Raw genomic sequence first — 23508 nt, 5'->3', positions numbered from 1 at the left:
GATCAAGAGGTTAGTGTGGCTGAGGTCATGAAGTTTGATAATGGAATCCTATTTTGGGATGTAAGTTTCTTTAGGGGTGTGCATGCTCGGGAACTAGAGGCGCTGGCCAGTTTCATGGATATCATATATGGTGTGTCGGTTAGAGGGCTTGGTGAGGATAAAATGTGCTGGAAATCTGTTAGAGAGAAGGGCTTCACAGTTAGGGATTATTACAATCTCTTAGTGGGCCCTAATGACTATTGTTTTCCTTGGAAAAGCATTTGGAAGCAGAAGATTCCTTCTCGAGTAGCTTTCTTTGTTTGGATTGTTGCTTTAGGGAAATGCTTAACGATTGACAATTTACCAAGAAGGAAGGTTTGGATATTAGACTGGTGCTACATGTGCAAGTGTAATGGGGAATCGGTTGATCATCTTTTTCTTCATTGTCCGGTTGCAATGGATATGTGGGCTATGGTGTTCGGGTTGTTTGGAGTGAGTTGCGTTATGCCGCAATATGTAGTGGGGCTTCTAGCATGTTGGCAAGGCAATTTTGGCCGTCATCGAAATGGGTATATATGGCTTATGGTTCCCCATTGCTTATTGTGGTGCCTTTGGAGGGAGAGAAATAATCGGTGCTTTGAAGATAAGGAGAGATCCATATCAGATTTGAAGCTATTTTTCTTTAGAACATTAATGGATTGGTTGGCTGCTTTGCGGAACCAATCCTTTCCTTCCTTTCTTGATTTCTTAGATTCTTGTAATTTTTGTTCTTGATTGTTTGAACCCTTGTACACTCCCTGTGTACTAGGGTGTTCCATTTTTTGAGATCAATAAACTTTTACTTATCAAAAAAAATGTGGTTTGCAACATCCACCAGGATAGGAAAAAGAGAGGAAATAAGTAGACTGATTAGATGATGTACTCTTAATTAGGGTAACTTTACCACCTTTATACAAGTGTTTCCATCCCACTAATCTCCTTTCCACCTTTTCCACCTTTTCAATAATTGGATTCCAAATTATCTCCTCTTTGGATTTAGCACCCAAAGGAAGGCTTAAATATTTCATCGGGGGTGAACCTTGCTTGCTCCCTAATGCATCAACCAACTCCACTAATTTGGAACCACACCCACAGGGCCTAATTCTGATTTGCCCATGTTAATTTTCAGCCTTGAGACTATTTCAAACCATAAAAGCATCAGTCGAAGAAGCAAAATCTGATCAAGAACAACATCACATAAAACCAAGGCATCATCCGGAAAGAGAAGATGAGTCTCCTGCAAGGAGTTACCCATAGAAGCCACACTAACACCAAACAGGAGACCATCCCTCACTGCCTTATCCAACATTTTACTAAAAGCATCCATGACATTGACAAACAACAATGGGGAAAAAGGATCACCTTGTCTTATGCCCCTAGAGCTCTCAAAGAACCCACAAGGAACTCCCTTGATGAGGATTGAGAATTTGGCTGTAGAGATGCAGAAAAAAAACCACCTCCATTTATCAGGAAAGCCACAACGCTCTATCATGTAAATAAGAAAGCCTTAGTTCACATGATCATACGCCTTCTCCATATCCAACTTACACAAAGCCCCAGGAACTCCTAATTTTAGCTTGCTATTCAAGCATTCGTTAGTGATAAATTCTGCCTTTCTCTAACAAAGGCATTCTGAGATTAAAAAAATAATGTCCCCATGCACCATTTTCAGCTTGTTAGCTAAGACTTTAGAAATGATTTTGCATATCCCCCAATCAGACTAACAGGCTGAAAATATTTCACCTCCACTGCATCCAAATTTTTAGGAATGAAGGCAAAAAAAGTGGCATTCAAACTTTTCTCCAATTGAGCATTATCAAAAAAGTACTGAAAGACTGCCAGAAGATTGGCTTTAAAAATGTCCCAACAAGTTTGAAAGAAGGCCATAGGAACTGTCAAGTCCAGGAGCTTTGTAGCCATTGAAATCCTTAACCACTCCAAAACTCTCTGCTTCATCAAACAGCTGCTCCAACCAACCAGCTTTATCCCTAGAGATCTTGGGAAAATTCAGCACATCTGGATGGGGGCAATGGGCCTTATCTTCAGTGTATAGATTTTTATAAAACGGAAGAATACTGTCTTCAATAACTTCCTGATCTTTGAGTTAGCCATCTGGTGAGAAATTTTTGTATTGTTGTGCCCTTCCTTCAAAGATATCACCCTTGCCATTTGTCTCCAACTAGTCTCTTCCAATAGAGTGGTCTTTTCAATTTCCTACTAATCCTCTCCTTTTCCAGTTTCTCATCTTAAGATAAAGAAGAATTATCATCTATAGAATCCAGAGCATTCAAATCATTCCACCATTTCATTTTTTATTTATTTATAGTTACATTCCGAAACTCTGTTTCATTCCACCTTTTTAAATTTACCTTTAAAGCATTCAACTTCATAGCCAACCTTAGGAGTACCATAAAAAAGATAAGAATCCCACCAAGACTTTACCTTCCCCACAAAACCATCAACTTGAAGCCGCATTTTTTTGAAATGAAAAGGGCTTCGTCCCTTTTGAACTTCGTCACTCCCCAACAAAATTGGAAAGTGGTATGATAAGAACAACCATATTTTTAAATAAATATTGGGATAAAAATCTTCCCACTTCAGCGAAAAGAGAAAATGTTCTATCCTAGATCCGGGCATAGAATTGGACCATGTATATCTGCCATCCTCCAAAGGAATATCCATTAACCCATGAATAGAAATGAAATCTGAGACATCTTGCATACCCTGAGTGAAGTTTTCAGCCCCCAATTGCTCAGAAGGAAAACGAACTGCATTGAAATCACCACCCATACACCATGGCAAATTCCACCAACTATAAAGACCCAGCAACTCCTCCCACATTGAGCTTCTCTCCCTATCCACATTAGGACCATAAACATCAGAAACAGCCCATTCAAAATTATCCCCCCACATTTTTGAATCTATAGGAAACCGAAAATTTCCCCACCGTTTCTTCCAACTTCTCTGCTACCCTCCTATCCCATATAACCAAAATCCCACCCAAAGCACCCATAGAACTCAAGTAAACCCAATCAACATAATGACAACCCCAAAGACTTCTAATGAAGCACCCATAGAACTCAAGTAAACCCAATCAACATAATGACAACCCCAAAGACTTCTAATAAAACCGTTGATGATCAACTCCATCTTGGTCTCTTGCAGACAAATGATATCAACCCGCCATATTCTAAAAAAATTCCTAATTTGAAGCCTCTTATCCCCTTCATTTAACCCCCTCACATTCCAAGAGACTATCTTTAGATTCATTAAGACGCAAATAAAGCCCTTTCCCAATTGGAGCTGTGAGACTTAACAGAGGAGGAATCATAATTAACAAAACTAAATAAACTCCTCAACTCCTGTAAACCCTTCCCTCCTCCCTTTGATTTATTTTGAGCATTCTCAGCAGCCCTTTGCCTCAATTTTTCTTCAACAACCAAGAGGAAATTAGTTGCTAGTTCTTCCAAACCTTCAACTGGAGTCTCTAAAAAAGTATCAAACTCCTGGAACTTACTTCTAACCCAAGGTGACAGGTGAGATTTTTTTTCAGACTCACCATCTTCCAAAGAAACAGAAGAAATCTCTACATCCTCGGCCTCAAAAGGATTTGATATAGCCAAGGGAGTCACTTTCAGGGGTTCTGAATAATCCTCACATGGTTGAGCTTCAACCATCTCATCACCTTCCTTAGACCAATTCACGGAATCTACATCCTCTAAGAGAATTTCCTTGAATCTTCAATAACCTTAAAACTCTTCATCAGAAACTAAAACCCTAGAGAAATCTGCTCACTGTGTCCCAATCTCAATTGGCACCACCACTCTTCTCCCATCACGGAGTTCCAAAATCCACTTGTTTGAAGCTCCCTATGATCTACTCGCGTTGACGGCATGATCAAATAAAAGCTTCTGGATTTGTTGTTGAAATTCTGTCAAATCACCTGCGGTGTTAGTATTGGGATCCAAGACCACCAGTGCAAGGCAGTGCCGATACCAACGGAATGGTACTTTAGTCCTGCAAGATAAGCTTGGCATCCTGTGGGTTCTCAACCTCCACAGAGATGGGCTCCATGATGACCGAGAGAGCCTTGGAATTCTAAGTAGAAGCTGTGTTTGGTATATTGGGGAGTGACTAAATTAACCTTTGGATATGGCTTGTGAGCTGAGTGCTTGGGCTGATAGTGGTGGGGCCTCCAGACTAAAATAGGTAGAGGTATTTACTTAATTACCTTTTGTGGGTTGGCATGGATTAGTTTTGAGATATGGGCTTCATTATTGAGGCCCATTTCATCCGCTGTTTTTTATTTTTATTTTTTTAAATGCTTTAAAAATGCCTCCCTTTGCCAATCAAATACAACAAAAGTTTGAGACATAATGGAAAATGGGATAAGATGCAAGAAGCTGGTGAAATTAGGTGGGCTGCAGCCTGACCATAAATCTCAAGTCTTGGTGAATGTCTTTTAATATGCATTTTTGGGCAGTAACAGGGGAAGGGCAGAGGGAGAAAGTGAGACTGGGAGGTCGGAGTTAGGGGGTAGCTTCTGTGGAGTATTGTGTCAAGTTCCTTCTTCCTCTGGGCACAGCTTTCACTACTGGAACTGCTATTTCTGATGTGTCCTACGGCTGAGAATCTTTGGTGCTATAGGGCTTTATCTAGATGAAAAAGAAATATACTCTTTGGAAGGAAGCTGAACCTAGGCAATGTACATTGCATTTAGCTAAAATAAAAATGTTTGAAACCAGTGTTTGGTAGTTTGTTAGTTCTCTAGTATCTTATTTGGATTTAGATTCAGCCTCTGTTTTATTAATTTGAGGTTATTTTAATCATTTCTGTAGCTACTGGACTAGGCATGGCATTTCAAATTCCTTGTCTTTTTTTATTTTATTGGTGAGTTACACATGCACTTGTGTTGGAGAAAACTCGTTCAGCCACAAGGATGAGAATGATGATATAGGAGATGAAAACTCCTTTCATGGTGCTGGACCTGCAGAACGTGAAGTGCAAGGTAGATTAGAGGATCTGTTGGTGTGTGCAATTAGGTTGAAGGATGAAAATTTGAAAGAGTTTGTTCTATAGTTTAGGATTTTCCACCAACCTTTGATGTCTACTTTGATGATGATAGTTTATAGGTGAATACTTCAGTTCATATAAAAGAAACTATTCAAGAGAGTGATGCACACTAAGCGTTTGATGCAACTTTTAAAAGTGTTATTTTGGACAGAAGGTTTGCATACACATGTTGATTTGAATAACATGATAGTACCACGCAGGACAACGAAAACAAAATTGAAACAACAATACAATAAAGGCATATGACCTAGGAGTTAGCACCTAGGCCTTGCTTGGAGTCAGCACCAAGCAGGGAAACCACTAGGAGTCAGCACCTAGGGTGGACCTGGAATCAGCACTATACCAGAGAAAGAGACCAAATGGTCATTTTTTCATTCATCAAAATATCAACTAATTCCTCACAGAGTACAATAGGTTGCTTTTAAAGAATTGCTAAACCCTAGTTCTAATTGACTAGAAAATCCTAATTGGCTTATTACAAAAATAACCTTGCTTCCAAATTAAAATACTAATAGCCTAATAAACTACTAGGACCTAAAACATAAAAATACAATTGACTTGCAAACATAAATAATACTAAATAATAATCTTCTTGCGTCTCCCGCATCATTCTCCTTTGGTTGAAGAAAACTCGATCTTGAGTTCTAAAGCATTGAAGGATTAGGATGCTAAACTCGACCTCGAGTTCTAAAGTATTGAAAGATTAGGATGCTGACAAGTAACACTTGCTTCAAGTCTGGAATCACCTTAGGGAGCATAGAGAAAAGAAAAACCTTGAATTCCACCATGTCAAACTCTTCTGAAATAACAAAATCAATGTGTGGAGTCAACACAATCTTATCTTGAACCATTGGAAGCACTATGTTATCCACTTTCTCCACTTTAGCAAACTATTTGTCTTCATGCACCATGGAAGGTTGATCAAAAGCAAATTCATTAGCTTCCAATATTACATCATGTGCACCCTCTAACATAATACTCTCTTTAGAAAGCATCTCTACACCTTGCTGCTCTTCAATAGATTCGTTTCCTTGCATGCATGTTAAAGCAACATTTGTCGAGGCATGTATGTCTTTGTCAACATTAGGCTTTGGTGTTACCATGTGCACTCTCTAACATAATACTCTCTTTAGAAACCATCTCTACACCTTGCCGCTCTTCAATAGATTCGTTTCCTTGCATGCATGTTAAAGCAAAACTTGTCGAGGCATGTATGTCTTTGTCTACATTAGGCTTTGTTGTTACTTGAGGTTTCTCCACTACCAAGATATCATCATCAATGTTGTCTTCTATGGGGGTAGCAATAATTTCATCGTGACCAATTATCCTTGGTTTCCCAATTGAATCGGTTTGAGTTTTCATTTGCTTCATTTAAGCAATCATGTCTTGAACACCTTTCGTGAGCTTTTTAGATAATTTCTTTAATTCCTTGGTATTTTGTTCAAAAGTGCACCAAGGACATGAAATGGGATGGTGATTCATTGTATTTGCTTCAACTTGAAAAGTACCACACTGAGATTGTGGTAGATACTTAGCTCAGAAGTACGATGACAAATACTCATCACAAAACTTTTCTTTCATATCTTCCCACACGCTAATGGCAGGTTCATACTTTAGATAGCGGAAATATTCAAGATCTTCCCAAAACATTTGTGCTCCACCTCTTAACTTCAACTTTGCATACCTGACTTTTTTGTTATCCACAAAATTTGCTTGCTCAAAGAATTGCTCCATCCCATTCATCCAATTGACAAAATCCTATGGATTAGTTTTACAACCATCAAAATAAGGTGCTTCTGATATTATCATAGCTCACTGGGCGAAAAGATTTTGCCAACTTGACTTGCTAAGTATGGCCCACTAAAGAAGGCATTGCCGTGGCCTTACCAAGTAAAACCTGACGGTTGGAACACTAGTGATGAGTGGGCTTGGTGGGGCTGATGGTTTGTCAATTAAAGGCAAAAGGCTATATTGATTGATTTCTTTATTTTAAACCGGAGCTAAGGGTTTGGGTATAAAGCTAGACTTGGGGTCTTGTTAATGAAATGGGTTTGGTCAAGGGCTTGTGTGACTGTATAATGAGTTTGTTGTTTTGACTGGGTCAAGTAGTTTAATGGGTTTCAATTTGATTTCTTTATTTCAAACGGACCGGGCCAAGTTGTTCTTAGTGGGAAAACAATGTGGGGTTGCAAATTAAAAAATGATCGGGAAGAGTTTGAATAGAAAATAAGGTGCTGGGGTTTTAAATTAAATAAAAGGCTAGTTATTGTTACTTGTGAGATGGAAGGGATTGCGGAGGCATGGTGCTGGGCAATTGAGGGTCATGGTGGTGCAATACCAAGAAGAGGATGGTGGTGGGGCTCACTGTGGTGCGATCTGACAGACGTGGGATGAGCGTTGGCTTTCCAATGGGTCGTGGCGTGCGAAGAAACTTCTTGAAAGAACCTGACCAGGTCTGGCTGTGGGGTTTGTTGGTTGTTGGGTCTAAGAGCTTGGGTTGATGGGTAACCTTCTGGTGGTAGAAAAAAATAAGGTGAATGGATTTTTTTTTTTTTTTTTTTGGTAATATTTTTCTGGTTCTAGATTGACTGCGACGATGCTTCAAACAGATCGTGTTTGTTCTGATACCAAAACTTATGCAGGACAACCAAAACAAAACTAAAATAACAATAAAATAAAGGGATATGACCTAGGAGTTAGCACCTAAGCCTTGCTTGGAGTCAGCACCAAGCGGGAAAACCATTAGGAGTTAGCACCTAGGGTGGGTCTGGAGTCAGCACCAGACCAGAGAAAGAGACCAAGTGGTCATTTTTTCATTTATCAAAATATCAACTAACTCCTCATGGAGTACAATAGGTTGCTTATAAAATATTGTTAAACCCTAGTTCTAATTGGCTAGGAAACCCTAATTGCCTTATTACAAAAATAACCTTGCTTCCAAATTAAAATATTAATAGCCTAATAAACTATTAGGACCTTAAACATAAAAATACAATTGACTTGCAAACATAAATAGTGCTAAATAATAATCTTCTTGCGTCTCCCGCATCACATGGCATTTCAAAGGCCTTGTCTTTTTTATTTTATTGGTGAGTTACCCATGCACTTGTGTTGGAGAAAACTTGTTCAGCCACGGGGATGAGAATGATGATATAGAAGATGAAAACTCCTTTCATGGTGCTGGACCTGCAGAATGTGAAGTGCAAGGTAGGTTAGAGGATCAGTTAATGTGTGCAATTAGGTTGAAGGATGAAAATTTGAAAGAGTTTGTTCTAGGGCTAAAAGTGTACTCTAGTCTTTTTTTATTTTTTTTTATTTTTTTTATACTAAAATACACTTTTGGTCCCTAAATGTGAAAGAGATTAAGTTCTAATTGCTTGGGGAGAGAAAGAAAGAAGTGGAGAAAAAGGTGACTAATTGCCATTACTAAGAAAGTTATGGTTGCAAGTGCTCACATTCTAAAACACATTGAAGGCCAATAGCTGAAGAGTGATTTGAATGTGGTTTCTATCTTATACACCTTTTTTATGCTTTTAAGTTCACTTATTAAAATTTTGTTTTGAAGCAGTCCTTTACTTACATGAAAAGAATTAATACCTTGGTAATTTTCATGGCAGTTAAACAGGTGTCATGGAACGACGTCCGTTTACCAAAGTAATATTTCAAAAAACAAAATTGATCTTAAACAGGCACAATACAAGGACATTGACAAGCGGTACTTTGATCAGCTAATCCAGCTTAAGGTGGGATATGTTTTTTAGGTTATCTCCTTTGCTACTCATTCCATTGTATTATTAACCTGAACTTTATTTTGACAGACAACAGAGATGGCAAACAAGGACCTGGACAGATACTACAATGCGCTTGACAAGTAAGATTCTTGGATAAATACTACTATTCATTTGTTTCTTTATATCACCCGCAATAATTTAATCAAGGTTTAAAGTCTTCCTAAATTTATTCAGTTATGTTTGATTATGGGCAACCCCTTAAACCAATGCATTATGCTATTATTTTAAAAGAATTTATCTTTGTGTTATACTCGTGGTAAAACTCTTACCCATTTGGGATAAGCTACATATATTGTTTTTACATTCTGCTTTATGCAGTGCATATCTCTTTTAAATCAAGTACGTGAATTGACCCAATTTTTTTTTTCCTTTTCTTTTTGAGGGTGGGGGGGAGGCAGTGGATAAGTAATAAGCAATTTACTTATAAAAAAAAGTAGTAAGCAATTTAGTTGAAAAGAGGGGAACCCATACATGGTGTATACATAAAGTTCAAAAAAATTTCAAGTATCGGCATTATTGTCCCACTTCCTAGGCCCATATCTGTTCAGGTTTGAGGGGAAAGCTTACATTTGATTCATGTTTTAGAGTGTGGTATGCTTAATATGCAGTGTCGCTTCTGCAAATGATGGTTCACCTAGGTATTGTAGTCTTATTGTTTATGAGATACTTACCTTTGGTCTTTGTGACTTCCTTTCTAGTAAATTCTTCTATTATGTACGTGCAAGGCCCAAATTTGTCATAACTTGTTTGGCAGGCCAAGACATGATGGGCTGTAGTTTGTGGCATGCTAAATAAACACTGTTGTCATACTTTAAAGCTTCAACCTTTAGGACAACTGGTAATCCAACAGAATCATAAGACATTATGTTTCTCTCTGTCATGATCCATGCTCCTTTTGCCCTCCAATTCCTTCACTTAATTATACCTGCTTTAGCCAATGAGCTCAAGCTCAAATGCCACACCCTCATCGAAGAACAATTTGAAGGGTGAAGTTGTCTGCTTAAGACCCAGAATGTGTGTATTACTTATTAGTCAGCAACAACAAAGCCTTGGTCTCAAATTTTTTGGGGTTGGCTATGCATCTTCATAAGATTAATTAGGGTTGACCACATGTGTTTTTTTTGCCATTCTATTCCATTTGAAATTATACTCTTATGTAACTTCCATAATTGAAATGTTCTTTTCAACAATTTCTACTAATGATGTCGCGGAAGCTTAAAGAAAGCACATACGATGCTCTTTTTGATGGAATAGAAACTAAACTGTTAGTTTTTGGTAGTAAACCTCGAATTTATGAGGAGTCCCTTGAATCTATCAGGTGATAGATCTATAATTTACCAGAGAAAAGAATAAACAAAGTTTGAATTTTATTAAGGATTTTTCTAATGTGTGCCCTAAGGGCACACAATAATTTTCATTTTTGGAAAAAATTTTCTCGGGAATTGAAAAAGTATTGACATTTTTTTCAATTCTCGAGAAATTGTTTCCAAAAATGGATAGCTTAATGTGTGCCCTAAGGGCACACATTAATCAAACCCTTTTATTAATAATAATCACTTAAAAACATTTAAAACTTAGAGGCTTATTTAAAGGCCTGGTAAAACTTGACAGACAAAATATATTCTAAAATAAATCCTAATTAATACCTAACTATAATGGGAATCAAATTTGACCTAAAAGGCATTAAAAGCTTGTCCTTGAGTTAATAGTTGAGATTTGAAATCTTTCTCTCGAAATAAACATATACTTTGAATGCTTTAGTAACTTGATTCGATTTTGAAACTTGTATCCTTTGTATAGTGTAGCATAAAATTTCTTCTCATTTGCCTTCAATTTATTTGCAACATCAATCAACAAAGTGTTGATAATAAAATCAAAATTCTTTACTCCAAGAAAATCAATAGATCGGGTAGTCATCTTCAGCAAACCAACTGGAACATGGTGATTGTGGGTGATGGACTCATCCTCATCTCAATTGGACCTTCCACAATATTCTCAATAACTACCATCTCTTGATTTCTATCATTATCCATAATCAACTAAATCTTCTTTTCTTTGACCTCTTCATCAAAATTTTGGAAAGTGCTATCTTTAAGCTTCAGTTCAACAACTTCAAAATTTTCTTTAGAAATTGGTTGCATCTTGTCAACCCTCAAACACTTTTCTTATCTTGAAACATGGACTTGGCTGTAATAATTTTTGTTTTGTGGTTGCCCTTTCCTGTTTTGAACATATTGTTTTTCATACGAATATATAGATCTATAGTCAACACTTGTATAATCTAGTATATCATAATAGTCATGAGGAAACCATAAATAAATCAATACATTTTACATTCTTTGCCAAGAGTGAATTGGATGCTTACCTTGACACTTTCTATCGATTTGAATGTCTTCCCACCATTCCTCTGCTTCACCGTCTAATTTATTAAACACAAGCCATACTTTTTCTTCATAACATATCTTCCAAAAATTAAAATACTCTTCCAAATCAAGAAGCCAATCAATAAAATCCAACTTAAGCATCTCTCCATCAAAGAATAGAATTTTCTTGTAGTTAGGAGTGTGTCTTTGAATATATTGATCATTATTGTTGTGAGATGATTTCCTAGCAAGAAGAGTAGAAATCCCTGGCCAGATTACGCCCATAATTTGTTGTCTCTCTTCAGGAAATTGGTGGAACTCAGCCCTAGTGAAGATTGTTTCTTCAACTTCGTCGTTGTCGTTGTGGTGGTTACCATCACACCATTAGCCATCAAACTAGGGTAAGTCAAGGTTCTGATAGCAACTGATGTCGTGGAAGCCCAAAGAAAGCATACATGATGCTCTCTTTGATGGAACAGAAACTAACATATTAGTTTATGGTAGTAAACCTCAAATCCATGAGGAGTCCCTTGAATCTACAGGGTGATAGATCTTGAATCACTAGAGAGAACAATAGATAGTCTGAATTTTATTAATAATAATCTCTTAAAAACGTATACAGACTTAGAGGCCTATTTAAAGGCTCCATAAAACTTGAAAGATAAGAAAATATATTCTAAAATAAATCCTAATTAATACCTAACCATAATGAGAATGAAATTTGACCTAAAAAACATTAAAAGCACCTAAAAACAAGGAAGTAAATACCCTAAACCTAAAATAATGAAATTACATAAAAATACCAAAATTAATAAATTACAAAAATTAAATAGCGGATTTCGTCCTACATCAACTAATGTTAGTTTTGGTCTTCCTCTACCATTTTCCTTCCCTCAACTTGAATTAACCCACTCTTCCTCATTAGTGTATTAATCGCTCTCCTTTGAACATTATGAAACCATCTCAAGCGGCTCTACCTCAACTTTTTATCAATAGGGCCACTTGTATCTTCAAGCAAAGTTCCTTGTTTCAAATCCAATATTTCTATGTATTTCCACTAGTTCATCTTAACATTCTCATTTCAACTACTATTATTTTATGAATATGTTGGTCTAACATTCAATACCATAGAGCATGGTTTGTCTTATAAACTTATTAGCTATTCTAAGATGACATAATACTGCTGATGTACTTCTCCACTTCATACACCGTGCTATTATCCTATGATTTATATCCTCATCAATCTCTCCAATTTTATGAGTTATCACTCTTTAATATTTCTTGACCATCGAGTCTTACTGCCCCTTCATTTTTGTTCCTATTTTTACTTGACTTACATTCCATGTATTCTTGTAATCCTACTTAATCAAAAGCCTTTAGATTTTAGAGCGTCTTGCCAAATTTCTAATTTGAAATTAACTCCACCTCTAGTTTCATACTATGGACAAAGGTTGTGGAGTCATCTTTTTCAACCCATTATGTGGCAATTTATAAGACTATTTATCATAGGTGGGAGTGACACTTCTCATTGGTGTCTCAAAGGGAATGGCAAATTTGATACCAGGTCCTATTATAATACCATTAGGGGTGCAGCTGTATCCATTTTTCCGTGGAAGGATGTTTGGAAAGCTAAAATCCCTAAGAGGGTCGCTTTTTTTGTGTGGATAGCGGTTCATGGGCAGATCCTTACATTGGATAATCTTATGCTTAGGGGTCGCATTTTGGTGAATTGGTGTTGTATGTGTCATCGGAATGAGGAAACTGTGGATCATCTTCTCCTCCACTGTCCTATAGCTCACTCTTTGTGGGTTTATATGTTTTAGATCTTTGGGACTCAATGGGTCATGCCAGGCTCTGTGGAAAGCTTGGTGTATTGTTGGAGCTTTTGGCTGGGAAAATTTAATTCAGACATTTGGAATATGGTTCTTGGCTGTTTGATGTGGATTGTTTGGACGAAAAGAAATCGGCGCTCTTTTGAGGATACCGAGAAATCCTTGGTTCAGTTACAAGCGCTATGCCAAAAGACTTTATTTGATTGGTCTAGGTGTTGGGGCTTCTCGGATTGTTCCACTATCTTGGAGTTTATTTCGTCTCTTAGTATTGCTCATTAAGTTTATTTTTGTTGTTTGGTGCTGTTTGTTTGTTTGTTGCTTTTTGTTTGTTTGTAGCATTTCTTTGTGTTCACCATTATGAACACCTTGTACTTGCTTTCTTCTATTTTTCAGTTTGATTAATAAAATTCTTATTACTTATCAAAAAATAAATAAATAAATAATCAATCACAATATGTCAAAGAAAATAAACCACAACAACTAATAAGTTTATGTACCTTGGGTTTGATTGGTATATTAGTAAAATGTCATTTAATTAAACGGGTCAAACGGGTTCCATATGTTGAACACTAGCACAACCCATTTATTAAACGGGTCAATCATGTCAATCCGAATATGACATTAACCCATTAAGCTTCAACCCATAACCTACTAATTTCGTGTCGTGTCATGTTGGGTTCACGGATCGTGTCCAATTTTGCCACCCCTAGAATTATAGCAGCCTACCTGTCCAAAAGGCTAAATCTAAGGCATATGATAAATTCTATAGCAATTTGGGGATGAAGGAGAGAGAAAAGATCTAAGTGTTAGTAAATTTACTATCTTTAAATTCTATAACAGTAGAGAACAGATTGTCTATATTGCAGTTATTGCTATAGAATTTATCACATTCCCATCTCTCTTTAATCGCTGCAATCATCTATATTTTTTCCAATAGACATCTCTATATTCTTAATTATCTAATAACTTGGTTTTTTATTTTTTATTTTTCCATGGATGGAATTCTCTCGGGCCATATTCAGCAGAGGCATTGTTTAAATTACTCAGCATTACCTGATGTTGAAAAATAGTGGATTAGACAAGGCACTGTTTTATTCAACCAAAAAAAGAAAAAGAAAAGAAAAGACATTGTTTTATGGTTCTTATTACTGGTACAAAACTGATGATGAAAGTTCTCTTATGAATGTTGACAATGTTTTGATAATCATTTCTCTTCATCCATATCCTTTCAGAGCACTTATGCGCTTCCACACAATGAAAATGGAGGAAATAAATAAAATTATAAGAGAATTGTGGCAGCAAACTTACAGAGGACAAGATATAGATTACATAAGTATCCATTCAGATTCTGAAGGTGCTGGGACTCGTTCTTACAGCTACAAGGTATGGAAACTATTTTCAACTGTTCTTTCTTTCCTTCTCTTATCATTATTATTATTATAGCTTTGCCAACGAGTTTTAGCTCAAATGTGCCTCCTTCTATGTAAGAGCAAGGTGGAGTGAAATTTTCTGGGTTCAAGATCACCCATTGCGTAATTTGTAACATTTTATTATTCATCAATAACTTTTCTTTTGTTTTTGTTGCATTTTTTTTATTTTTATACAGGTTCTCATGCAGACTGGTGATGCAGAGTTAGAAATGAGGGGAAGGTGTAGTGCTGGGCAGAAGGTGAGTGATCGTTAAATGCTTACTTTGTATTCTACTGCCTCTTTCTTTTACAAGGAATTGGAAAATAATTGTTTAGTTCAGGTTCTTGCGTCCCTGATCATACGGTTGGCATTAGCTGAAACTTTCTGCCTCAACTGTGGTATACTAGCACTAGATGAACCGACCACAAACTTAGATGGCCCAAATGCTGAGAGTCTAGCTGCAGCTCTTCTGAGGTATGAATTTACTTATCTTCACTTGAGAGTCCATTACAGAATGAAGGCCTGCATTTACCCATCTTCTGTCCTCTTTCTTCAGAATTATGGAGGACAGAAAGGGCCAGGAAAATTTTCAGCTGATAGTGATTACTCATGATGAGCGTTTTGCTCAACTAATCGGTCAACGACAGCATGCAGAAAAATATTATCGGGTCGCAAAGGATGACCAGTAAGATCATAATTTTTTCTTTCTTGATCTGATTTTCCTTCTGCTTTTTATTTTTATATTTTCGACTTAAATTCAATTTATACACTCAGACTCAGTCCAATCACCCTAGCTTGTCCTGCTCTCTTTTTCAGTCAGCACAGTGTAATTGAAGCCCAGGAGATATTTGATTGAGGATTCTCCAAATGAGTCTTATGCATACTATCATTTATTGGGATGTAGCTGCTGCATATTTAAAGTTCTCTACAGAATGGGCACAATCCCAGAATATGTAAGCTTGTATGGTAAAAAATTAATTATCATGCACTAATGATGTGATGTGGGCTTTACAAAAGGCAACGTTAAACAAGGAATTTTGGCTGCACGCATTTTTATTCGTTTGGATTAGTTGGAAATCATGATGATGTTGAGGGCAAGAGAATTCAATTACAGCTAGTTGAAGCTTGAGGATTTACTCTCTCCTTTCTTGTGGTATTAATTAACCAAACCACAAGCTGAAGGCAAGAGGACCAAGATGCTTAAAGTATTGCATCCATTTAGTTTCAGACAATGTAAGATGAATGTCTATATTTTACAGGACTTGAGAAACATCATATTGCGGCTGAACGTTGCTTTGCAAATGACCAGTATTTATCATTTAAATTATATACTAAACCACCTCCCACCTGATCCATGAATGGAGGACCAAGGTTCATCTAAAAAACAAGTTTGCAAAGTGAACCTTCCATTTTTTTTTTTAATGAGTTTACCCACTGAACACCCTGGAACAGATTACTATAATTTGCCCTATCTATGGGTCAATCTACTTTTTTCACAAATTTAAAGAACGGAGACCCTTTTTTTTTGGTCTTCATATTTGTCATTTCTTACCTTAATATCAAAAAAGAAAAAAGAGCCACCTGATCTTCGGCTTTGGTTAAATCGTAATGATATTTCAGTTTTACACAAGTGCCCAACTTCCTGAATACTCGTCTAACCCCTAAAAATGGGTCCCTAAATACATTCTTCTTTTACACAGATACCTTCTTTATTCACACGGATGGTGGATTCTATAATAAGTTTAATTGTGGGCCAAAATAGCCAAATACTACTGTGACCGAAATATGTAGTGATTTATCATTGGTTGCAAAATAATTAGCAATCTACCACTATTTTGAAACTTGAATTCCTAAAGCTCGAGTTCTCGAGTTTTAAGAAAATCAAGTTAAAAAAAGAAAAGAAAAAATGTGACTTTCTTTAAAAATTTGGGGGTGTTTGGTTGAGGTATTTAAGTAACAATTTTCATTGTTTAAACAACACAATATATATTTTCACAATACTATTTTACCTACACATATTTTTAAAAAACTTAAACAACATTTATTAGAATAACATTACCAAACGGGTTTTTGAACAAATGAGAACAGATTTTTTGCAACATATCTTCAGAGAGAATGTGTGGCGTGGAGTGGTATCCAACATATCTTTTGAGAGAGAGAGAGAGAGAGAGAGAGGATGGTAGTATTGCTGTATTGCAGAGAGAAATATGACTTATGGAAGAGTAATGAAAGCAAGTGAGGGGTAGGTGGGATAGTAACATTAATGATACAAACAAATTGACAAAATGGTGGGTGGTAATGTGGTATTATGGTATTTTATATATATATATATATATATATGTATCAATTAATAAGAATATACTAGGAAATTGCCTGTGGGACAAGTGAGCGTGTGACGTAGGTGGAATTGAATAAGTACTGAAGTGTAACTTTCTTTTTTAGAAAAAAAAGTAATAGTTACAGTTTAAGCTTGTCTAGTAATAGACAGTGGTAGTGACTGAGAGTCAGTTGGAACTTGCTACGGCTACAGCAGCTACGGCTACACTGCAACACTACACAACAAGGAACTCCATTATGGTGAAATCGACTTTCAAACATGGAGCTCATACTTACAAAACTCGAGTTTCACGTGGCATTACTAATTCTAAATTTCAGGTCAACGGGTAACACCGTAATAGTTTTTTATAGAACTTAATTTTTTGAAATTCGAGTTTCACATACTCGAATTTTAAAAAGGTGATAAATTGCTAAATATTTTGCAAACAATAATAGAATACTAATTATTTTGACCAATGATGATATTTGACTATTTTGGCCACATTATTATATAAGAGAGGTGTACTATACCATTGTACATAAGGAGTACTGAAAATTACTCTAGAAAAATATGCTAAAAAAAGATGTTTCGCTCCTCACTCTAGAGCTTAATTTTGGACATCGGTGGCAAATATGATAACCAATTAGGCCAGGGACGTAGAAAGGAAGCAAAACGGGGATAAAACTTGTGGTAGTCATAAAAAAAAAAAAAAAAAAAAAAAAAAAAAAAAAAAAAATTGTGTTAGTCCTCTTGCTAAATTTTTTTAATTGATTCTGTCGTACTTCCCATCTCACAGGTCTTCGGTTCTAAGTTCTAACTTATGTTGACGTTATAACCGGCGATTTGTTTTATTTCGTAACTTTGTTTTTCTTGACATGTGCTTTGAGTAATTAAGAATGAAATATGGTCATACTTTCTTCATTTCTTGTACATCCATATGTATCCTTTAATATTAGTAATTTAGAAGCTGTAAATTAGCACGGGCTGGATTCTCTCCATTTCAAACTGAAATAGTGTCCATGATGGTTCAAAGTTAAATAAATTTAGGGTCCAGGCCTTGCCAACTCATTTATAATTTAATTATGGCTAAAGGAAACCAAGGTTATGAGTTGCCAAAATCCAGACACTAAATTTATTCACTTTTGAATCATGACCTTTTAAATGGACACATCTTTGAAATCCTATCATATGATGTTAGCAGAAAACACATCAATTGCATAGAAAACTTCAATAAGGCACATTCTAAAAAACTAGTTCGTGACAATTGGATTGGTGAAGTACAAACGTAACTCTTTAATGCAAGGGGAACAATGTAGCCCACGGCCGTTCTCGCAAAAACCATAATCTCATTTTGGCAGGGAAAAAGAGAAGAAAATCTACAGAAACTGCAATTTCATTGTTTATTAGAAGTGCGAACGAGAGCACACGATTTGCTAAAATAAAAAATATGGAAATAAAAAGCACAACTTGTTATTGAGAGGATAGATATCAAACTCTCACAACACAGACCAAAAAACAGAAAAAAAAAAGAAAAAGAAAACCTTTGGAAATGAAACAGCTAACCTACAACAAAATGGCAAAACAAAGCTTTTCTTTTCACCAAATTTTTTGTGGACATTAGGCAACTCCAAGAGAGTTTATGATGTAAGGACTCAGAATCTTATGGTTTTAGCAGTGAATAAGCTCCATATTTCTAATCCTGGTACTTCATCTCAGACATCAGGAAGCCAGGCATGTCAAAGGAGGATGAAAACTTCTCAACATCGGCCTTGAGGGCTTCAATGTCCTTGTTGTTCACCAGGCCCTTGTTGAAGTCCTTCAATAGCTTTCCATGCTCCTTTTGGATCCTCAAGGTGACACAAACAGCTCGGTGAAGGAACTCACCTATCTGCTCAAAGTCCTTCTCAACCAACCCTCTTGAAGTCATGGCCGGGGTACCTGTCAAAAACACTCACCATTACTTATTTAGTCATGACAGATAAAGAAAATCAGTTCTTTAAATTATCAACAACTGAAAGGTATAGTAATCAAGCTGGATATCTAGAAGTTTAGCAAATTCAAGTACCAGAAAATTACAATACAATAATTGTTTGTTTTCATGAACAATGTATTCCACCTTAAATCTTTCTACCAGGTGGAAAGCAATCACTGATATAAATTGTCACATGCTTCTAAGGGAAAGGTGACTTTGATAGAGAGATTGAAGAATATTATTTTATTTCAACACAATATAAGACACTAAACTATCATACAAGTCAAGCTCTCTAAAAATCATTCTCACGAGATGCTTATACAACCATTTAAAGATGAGTAACTTAGACATCTCATTCAGAGAATGACAACCTAATATCACGTTTTATGAAGGCCTCTGCTTTCTTTCAGATGTAATTAGAAATAGATGCTAATTATTTAAATCAGTTTTATTTATATGGTTGTACTTACCAATTCGTACTCCTCCAGGAGCCAAGGCACTGCTGTCACCAAACACAGCATTCTTGTTCACAGTAATATTGCACAAGTCACAGAGCTTCTCAACCTTATTGCCTGCATCAAGAAATTAGAATTGCATTAGTGGAATCAATGCAATGCCCAAAACAGTTAGTTACTTTAACCAAGTGATTGAGTCATTTGTTATACCAGTCAAGCCAAGAGGGCGAAGATCCCAGAGAACAAGGTGGTTCTCAGTTCCTCCAGTGACAAGCTTGTATCCCTTGCCCACGAGGTAGTTTCCAAGGGCAACTGCATTGGCCTTAACTTGTTTGGCATAGGCCTTGAAGCCAGGTGTCATGGCCTGTTTTAGAGCAACAGCAAGTGCACCAATCTGGTGATTGTGAGGACCACCCTGAAGGGATGGGAAGACAGCAAAGTTGATCTTGTCTTCAAAATCGTAAACTGCATCCTCTGGCTGGCCCTTCTTGGCTGGCTTTGGCCCCTTCCTGTAGAAGATCATACCAGCCCTGGGACCCCTCAAGCTCTTGTGGGTTGTGGTTGTAACTATGTCACAGTACTCAAAGGGGTTTGCAGCTTCCTACACCCAACAACAAATGTAATTATTTGGATCTTTAAAAATAAACCCAATAACAGATTTGCAATCCAGAGATGCTTTTCTTTGCATGTAAGATCTGTACAACGAAATTTTGAGGCAGTCTTAAAGTACGGAAGATTAAAAATAGATATTCTGAGACTCAATTGTGATTGAAGTTACAACTTTTGTTTTTTTTATTTTATTTTATTTATTTGAACCTAATCCTATGACTCCATGATACTTTTCTTTAGCAGAGAAGAATTGGTTTTTGGACCCAGATCTCTTATTAGACAAAACAAGGAAAAATTTACTGGATGAGCTACCAAGTTACAATTTGATGGAAGTGTTAAACCAGATGTAGAATGACCGAGATGCATGATGTAGATCTATGTAAAAGAAAAAGAAAGATATATGGATATACCTGAGCAGCAACAAGACCACTAATGTGAGCCATGTCACAAAGCAAAAGGGCTCCACATTTGTCAGCAATAGAACGGAACCTAGCATAATCCCAGTCCCTTGGATATGCACTCCCACCACAAATGATCAACCTTGGCCTGAAATCCAAGGCCTTCTCCTCTAACTTATCATAATCGATATACCCAGTTGTGGAATTCACCTTATAAGGCAAACTCTCGAAGTAAATGGAGGTAGCAGAGATCTTCTTCCCACCAGAGGTGTAATACCCATGTGTCAAATGACCCCCAGATGGAAGATCCAAACCCATGATACGATCATGTGGTTGAAGCACAGCGGTGTAGGCAGCGAAGTTAGCTGGTGAACCTGAATATGGCTGCACATTGACACCCCATTGGGTTGGGTCGAGACGGTAGGTTTGGAGGGCTCGAGATCGGCAGAGATTCTCGATCTCGTCGATGAATTCGTTACCTCCGTAGTATCGGTTACCTGGCATGCCTTCTGAGTATTTGTTGGTCAGGGCACTGCCTAAGGCTTCAATAACAGCGAAGGAGGTGAAGTTCTCGGAAGCGATGAGCTCGATGCCACGGCATTGACGACGCTTCTCCTTCTCGATTAGATCGTGGATATCTGGGTCCACTGCTTTCAGAGGTGTGTTTCCCCAAGCGTTCACGGGATCCATTTTTATGGACTGACTCTGATCTGAGGAGGACAAACAGAGAGAAGAGCAGAAATGAAATGAAATTCAATGAATTGCTGCGAGTTCTGGGTTTAATCTGTAGGGGCTATTTGAAGGAGTTTATTTGGTTGCCAAATTACTACAATACCCTTCCTTAAAAATCTTCTTCTTTTATATTATGTTCCTCCAAAAAAAATCTTCTTTTTATTTATTTATTTATTTATACTATTTTCTTGGTGGGTAGGTGGTGGCCCTGTAGTGTAATCCACACCTCACAATGTTTCTAGCTTACCTATCTATTTTTCCTTTTCTTTCTTTTTTATTTTATTTTTTTCCAAGGGTTCGTCTGGCTTTGGCCCGCAATTTCACTGGTAAGAAATTGGTTTTTTTTTTTTAATATTATTTTTGTCCTTATATTTTGAGTTTGCAGTTAATTTATATTGGTGGAGACTGTTGATCAGTCCTACCAATCACAATGAGTCTCTTAATATGGAACTATCATGGGCTTGGGAACCCACGTACAAGAGAGATATTGGAGAATACATCTGAGTAAAAGATCCTTCTATCATGTTTTTAGCTGAGACATAAGCAGATGATGCAAGGCTATATCAAACTTTACGTAATTTTGATTTCAAAAATAGATGGACTGTTCCTAGCAATAGTTGTGGAGGTGGATTAGTTCTGTTGTGGAAGGATAGCATATATCTCTCGGTTGAAGATTCATCAAAGTATTGCATTGATGCACTTATACAAAAAAAAAATACTCCTTAGGAGCGGTGTTTTACAGGTTTCTATAGGGAACCTATCACTACAAAAAAGGCATGAAACATGGGTTAAAATTCGAACCCTAAATGATCAACCATGCATTCCCTGGTTGTGTGTAGGGGATTTTGAACGTGATTACATGACAAGATGAATTGGGAGGCGCCATGCGTGGACATAACCAAATGCCGCTATTTCAGGATGTCCTTGATGATTGTGAATTCATGGACTTGGGCTTCATTGGTCCTAAATTCACATGGAGTAAAAATTTTGATAGTGGTCATTCGGTTTGGGAGAGGTTAGACCATGGTTTAGCTACCAATTCTTGGTTTTTGAGGTTCCTTGGCACATGGGTTTATCATCTTCCTTGTCTATCATTAGACCATTGCCCTCTTCTACTTAATCCAATTGGAATTAAAGCTCTAACTAGTAAGAAAACATTCTGTTTTGAGTGGATGTCGCTATCCAATAGCCGGTGTGGGGAAGTGGTAGAAGCAGCATGGTGTTCTTGTGCCTCTAGGGGTTCGGACAGTGCAATAATTGGAAAGATTGATAAATGTGGCAAGGATTTGACTTGGTGGAATCAAAATGTCTTTGGCAACATTTGTAAATAACTCAACAAAAAGTGGCAGTTGCTAATTGAGGAGGCCGCAGCAATGAGAAGTGGTAGTAATCAACGAATCAAAGAGCTGAAAATTGAGATCAACATTTTGCTAGACCGAGAAACTAGAATGTGGAATCAACATTCTTGTCTTCTCTAGCTTAGCAAAGGTGATGGCAATACCAAATTCTTCTATAGTTGAGCTTCTCTCAGGTTTAGGAAGAATGTGATCATGGGCATCAACAATTCTCATGGCCATTGGAGAGTCAACCTGGATGATATAGCTAGAGTCCTCTTGGATTTTATTTAGAGCTCTTTAACTCATCAAACCCAACCCTATCCCCACCAGTATTGGATCAGATCCCTCATGTTATATCTGATGACATGAATTAGTAGTTGATTTGCAATTTTGAGGAATGGGAAGTGGCAACAACTTTGAAGCAAAGGGCATTGATGAAGGCTTCTAAACCTCATGGAATGCTTCCTTTATCTTACCAGCATTTTTGGCCAATGGTTGAAGGTGATGTAACTCAATTGGTGTTGTCTTAGCTAAATTTAGGTATCTTGCCACTCCCAGTGAATCATACCTTTATAACTTTTATCCCTAAAAAGAAAAATCCTTAGTTTGTGTTTGAATATCGCCCCATTAGTTTATGCAATGTTCTCTAAGAAATTTTCTCAAAAGTCCTAGCTAACAAGCTAAAATAATTTCTCCCATCTATTATAACTAAGCTTAAATCTACTTTTGATAAAGATTGTTGTATAACTAATAACATCCTAGTAGCCTTTGAAATCCTGCATTGCATGAAAAATTACAAATCAGGTTCTTCAGGTTTTATGGCTCTAAAACTTGACATGAGTAAAGCTTATGATCAGGTTGAATGGGGTTTCTTGGAGAATTTAATGAGAAGAATGGCTTTTTGTGAAAGATGGATTGGGCTCATCATGGTTTGTGTGAGAACTATTACTTACTCTATCTTAGTGAATGGGGAGACGAAGGGTTTGATCTGTCCCTCAAGGGGCCTTAGACAAGGGAATCCTCTTTCCCCCTTCCTCTTCCTCCTATATACTGAGGGCTTACATGGGTTCATTTAAAAAGTATCAAGCAATGGAGATATCACAATGTTTGGTCTTTGCAAGAGAGGCCTTAAATTGACCCATTTGTTTTTTTGTAGATGATAGCCTCCTTTTTTGCAAAGCCACCTCGGCAGAATGTAGCA

General features: G+C 36.9%; 2 protein-coding genes across 2 annotated transcripts in view; one reads left to right on the top strand and one right to left on the bottom strand.

Moving 5' to 3' along the window:
* The window catches only part of LOC115994183 (DNA repair protein RAD50), a 45533-nt gene extending 29722 nt beyond the window's left edge, over positions 1 to 15811 (top strand). The window contains exons 20-26 of the mRNA XM_031118240.1: positions 8709 to 8834; positions 8910 to 8962; positions 14310 to 14460; positions 14684 to 14746; positions 14828 to 14961; positions 15044 to 15172; positions 15304 to 15811. Coding sequence (XP_030974100.1) covers positions 8709 to 8834; positions 8910 to 8962; positions 14310 to 14460; positions 14684 to 14746; positions 14828 to 14961; positions 15044 to 15172; positions 15304 to 15343 — 696 coding nt within the window. The 3' untranslated portion in view covers positions 15344 to 15811. The remainder of the gene's footprint in view (positions 1 to 8708; positions 8835 to 8909; positions 8963 to 14309; positions 14461 to 14683; positions 14747 to 14827; positions 14962 to 15043; positions 15173 to 15303) is intronic.
* Positions 15812 to 18178: 2367 nt separating this feature from the next.
* Positions 18179 to 21017, bottom strand: LOC115994463 (serine hydroxymethyltransferase 4). The gene is made up of 4 exons (XM_031118634.1): positions 20251 to 21017; positions 19442 to 19832; positions 19247 to 19348; positions 18179 to 18742 (listed from the first exon to the last, which is right to left on the bottom strand). The coding sequence occupies exons 1-4, from the start codon at positions 20926 to 20928 to the stop codon at positions 18498 to 18500; spliced, it is 1416 nt and encodes a 471-aa protein (XP_030974494.1). The 5' UTR covers positions 20929 to 21017; the 3' UTR covers positions 18179 to 18497.
* Between the last annotated feature and the right edge of the window lie 2491 nt (positions 21018 to 23508).

Source organism: Quercus lobata, chromosome 6 (assembly GCF_001633185.2).
Source record: "Quercus lobata isolate SW786 chromosome 6, ValleyOak3.0 Primary Assembly, whole genome shotgun sequence".
NCBI lineage: Eukaryota > Viridiplantae > Streptophyta > Magnoliopsida > Fagales > Fagaceae > Quercus > Quercus lobata.
The sequence above is the reverse complement of the archived record's forward strand: the minus strand, read 5'-3'. Positions and strand labels throughout refer to the sequence as shown.